The 4311-nt window shown below is 35.7% G+C and overlaps 1 protein-coding gene across 1 annotated transcript; it reads right to left on the bottom strand.

The window, feature by feature from the left end:
- Window positions 1–1213: 1213 nt before the first annotated feature.
- Window positions 1214–1930, bottom strand: LOC116164102 (uncharacterized protein PF11_0207-like). The gene has a single exon (XM_031478229.1). The coding sequence runs from the start codon at window positions 1928–1930 to the stop codon at window positions 1214–1216; it is 717 nt and encodes a 238-aa protein (XP_031334089.1).
- Between the last annotated feature and the right edge of the window lie 2381 nt (window positions 1931–4311).

Genomic DNA, 4311 nt, shown 5'->3' with positions numbered 1-4311 from the left:
ATTTCGTTGAAGTTTATATTCTTCGTATTTAGTATTTGATTTTAAGTTTATGTATTGTTGCCACTTTTCTTTTTTGGTTTTAATCTCCTTTTTTATGTTTTCATTCCACCATGCCGTTCTTTTTTTTTGTCATTTACCTTAGTTGTACCGCATATCTGTCTTGCTGCGTTTAGGATAACTTCTTTGAATGTAGTCCATATTTTTTCCACGTCATGTTGGTGCTGCAAATTTATTTCTTCAAACTTCGTATCCGACAGTTGTCCAAACTTTTCTGCTATGTTTGCGTGTTTTAATTTATATGATCGAATGGTTTCTTTTATTACTGTATTACTTTTGTCTTGTTCACTTTTGCTTTTTTGGGATCTTTCTTCACACTTAATTTTGGCTATTAGTAAATAGTGATCGCTATCTATCTCGGCTCTTCTCGACACCTTTACGTCTTTTATCGTTTGTCGATTTTCCGTTTCTACTAGTACATAATCGATTATTGACTTTTCATTTCTTGTTGGTTGCTCACGGGTGTATTTGTGTATGCCTTTATGTTTGTAGAAGGAGTTTGCAATTATGAAATTGTTTATTATACAGAATTCTAACATTTTGTTACCGTTTTTATTTCGTATATTTTCTCCATGTTGGGCTAGAACTGTTTTGTATGCATCGTCTTTTTTTCCGACTCTACTGTTAAAGTCGCCGGCTATATATACTTTTCCCTTTGATGTTTCTGTTACTCTTGTCAGCTCGTTCCAAAAAGCATCCTTCTTCTCAACTTTTTGATCTTCATTTGGTCCGTATACTGCTATTATTGTTGTTGTACTATTTCTTCCAGTAAGATCCTTGAACTGTACCTTCATTATTCTTTCGGAATTCGCTTCCCAGGTTTCTACATTTTCTGCTAATTTTTGGTGTATTAAGCGTCCTACTCCTGCTGCTGCTCTTTCCTTTTGGTCTACTCCACTATAGATTAGCAAATGATTTTCTCTTGTTCTATTTGTCCCTTGTCCCTTTTTTTTTGTTTCTGATAATATTAAGACGTCGAGCTTTGCTTTTTCAAATTCTTGTACCAACTCGTCTTCTTTATCGCTAAGGCTTCTCGTGTTCCATACTCCCAGTTTGAGAATTTTTCCGTTGTTATGTTTGTTGTATCTAGTGATGTTTTCGTTTCCCTTATTCTTCGCCAGTGTCGTCGTTGTTTTTCCTTGTCGTTGGGCGGGTATTAGTTTTTTGTTAAGTTTCCTAAGCTAATAGCTTTTTTAGATACCGCGTTCGAGTTCGTCGGTGATCTTTGACTTATTGTTCTGCCTTTTTTGGACATGTCTGTATTCGTTTCTTCAGGTTCTTGTACCTCTAACTCTTCTAATTTGTACTCTTCGCCATTTACCATTAGTTTGTCATATTTTATGTAGGAGTGGTGTCCTGTCTCTCTCGTTTTTTTCATGTACGGTATTAATGTTCTCCTTGTCTCAATTATGTGTTTGGGGTAGTCCTCTGAAATATATATTTCTGTCCCTCTTAGGTTTTTTGCATGTTTAATTATTTGGACCTTCAAACCGTGATTTTTAATTTTTATAAACACTGGTCTTGTTTTGTTATTTTCTGGCTTTCCTATTCTATAGATTTCACTGATTTCCGCTTCCACGGCCTCGTTGATTCCCATTTCTCGTAGGATAATTCTTGTTGCTTCCTTCAGCTGTAGTTCGTTTTCGTTTTCCATTTCTTTTACTCCGTGTATTATTAAGTTATTTTTCTTTATTTCCCTTTCCAGATATCCAATTTTGTCGTTTTGATGGGCGATGGTTGTTTTTAATTCTTCGTTTTCTTTTTTGAGCTGTTGATTTTCATTCCTAATTTCCTGTATCTGCTTCTGGCAGTCATCCAGTTTAGTTTCGATTCGTCCCAGCTGCTGTTTGATTTGATGTAATATTTCCTCCATGCTATGTATTTTTAGTGCGGCCTAGTGTTATGCAACTCTGCCTACTCGTGTCTGTATAGTGTGTTGCCTATCCGGTCAGAGCGAAAAAGTATGCTGCCAGGTCGACCCTACGGAGCAAGCAATCTTTATCTCTTTCCGTGATAGCTCTTATCCTACTTATTTACAATATTTACACAGTCTAGATTTACTTGTTTCTACCGTTTTTCTGATTTGCTGTATCACTGTTTATCAATTATTGTATATTCCAGTTCCAATCTTTCCGTATACTTTGTGAAGACACAAAAAACACACGTCAATTACTCGAAATGGCCCTAGAAAAGAACTTTATTACGGAGCAACTATTAAACGCGTGCGTGCACTTTCACAGATTCTCTAATTCTAATTGAAATTAAATAAAATTAATTATTTAACGGAGTCAAAATTACTCGTGAGATCGATAATTTTAAACTTCGCTAATAAAATACTGACCTGCATTACCAAAAATGCGCTTTAATCATGCATATGCTGATTTACAACTTGTTTCTATAGAGAGCACGCCGCGACTATTAATTTTACTGCAGTTAAACGCATTTAGCAGATCGTATCTATTAATCAAACTCAATTTAGCAGAGGAAAGGGGGTGTTTTATTGTGCTAGAAAAAGTATGCTTTTAATATTATTGTATGTCCCATGTTCAAAATAAGGGATTCGTGCAGTATCTACATAAAAATAACCATCAAAAGTGTAATCAGGTTATTGGAAACCGTCATGATAATATGGCGCACACAAAATAAGTAACCTATAAACGCATTTAGGGCCAGTCTTTTATCTTACTCCCAAATTTACCCGACAGGTTATTTCCTTTTATACAAATTGATTTGTATAGGAAATTGTGGGTACATGACGCTAATAAGCCCCCCAGCTTATGATGATGAAATTAATGAAAATGGATAGAGGGCACCTTAATTAATTAGCCGTTTTCAATACAAAATTTGCGGAAGAAGCCCAAAATTTTCCAAAATCTTAATTAAGAGTTCACTTCATTTCATCGAAATCTGGTGATATTTTACTTATTTTTAATCATTCTTAAGTTAGTGATACAGAGTCAATTGCACCGTCAAAATTAAGTTTCCCTTAAAGTTAAGCATAACTTAAATACCATAGCAACGATTGTCTTAATAATCGTTGCCATAGATTTTAAGTTCGACTTAACTTTAAGCAAGGCTTAATTTTGTTGGTGCAACTGGGGCTGAAAATTTTTAAGTGACAGCTTTCATTATTCATTTATAAACAAAGGTGACAGCTAATTTTCGTAGGAGGTTAAGTTAACCTCTTCGTCTACTAAATTGAAATATACTGAGTTTAACGTGTATATTCACAATTAATGTACTTAATAGTACATAGTAGTATAACAGGCATTATATACAATACAATTTTAGGTTTTGTTCGACTTATACACCAAATAAGCAACACTTCCATGTCCCATGTGGATATACTTCAATAACACCACTTTTCGAAGTGTATACAGTCTAAACTTGAATAGATTAAGGAAGAAGAATGTCGTAGAGAATGTTACATGTTGCATCAGCATCTGGCAAAGATCGACTTCTCTATATCGATCACTAAGAGGAGAAACCCGGACACTTCCTGCATGCTTCATATACCAATTCGTTCGTATCGACTGCCGATTAACTTTGAACGCCGTTTCCTTATGAATCGCTATTTAGCATCCACCGCCTTATATGATTGAGAGGGGAAGGAATATCTCTCGCACCTTCCATAGATCATCTCTTTGTTAGTGATCACCGATTAACTTGGAACACCTTTTTCCGTATGAATCGCTGCTTACCATCAAACACATGTATAGTAATTGTATATCATTGTTTAACGTTTATTAAATCGTGGATAAATAACATCACCTCTTGAAGATTGAAGATTGTAGATTCCGCAGATTACACGCTTAATTAAGGCACCGGCTATCCATTTTTATCGGGGACTTATTAGCGCCACGTAACCGTAATCGTTTCTGGATCGCGGCTATATCCATGAGAATATGTATATAAATAAAATCTATGAACCACGTATCTTTATTTTTCAAATTCAGTGGTTTAATGTTCAGGTGACGTTAGTCGACGGTTAATCGATGTGTTGATATAATGCGCACCGGTAGATGTCTGCCTGATGCCTGATGATCCATACTGTAGCGAAAATTCTAGAAATCCAGAGAGACATCGGGTCGCCACCAGGCCCCATCAAGTCTATCTATATTGCTCACCGGCGACAAGGAATGAAGGCGGATGCGACGCGTTATTTCCGGAAAATGTGTTCTCCTTATTCGGGCTCCTTGAGAATGTTTCATGATTTTTCTAGAAACTTTCCGTTTACTATATAAGCAAATTGAA

This window comes from Photinus pyralis, unplaced genomic scaffold (assembly GCF_008802855.1).
Source record: "Photinus pyralis isolate 1611_PpyrPB1 unplaced genomic scaffold, Ppyr1.3 Ppyr1.4_LG2, whole genome shotgun sequence".
Taxonomy (NCBI): Eukaryota; Metazoa; Arthropoda; class Insecta; order Coleoptera; family Lampyridae; genus Photinus; species Photinus pyralis.
The sequence above is the reverse complement of the archived record's forward strand: the minus strand, read 5'-3'. Positions and strand labels throughout refer to the sequence as shown.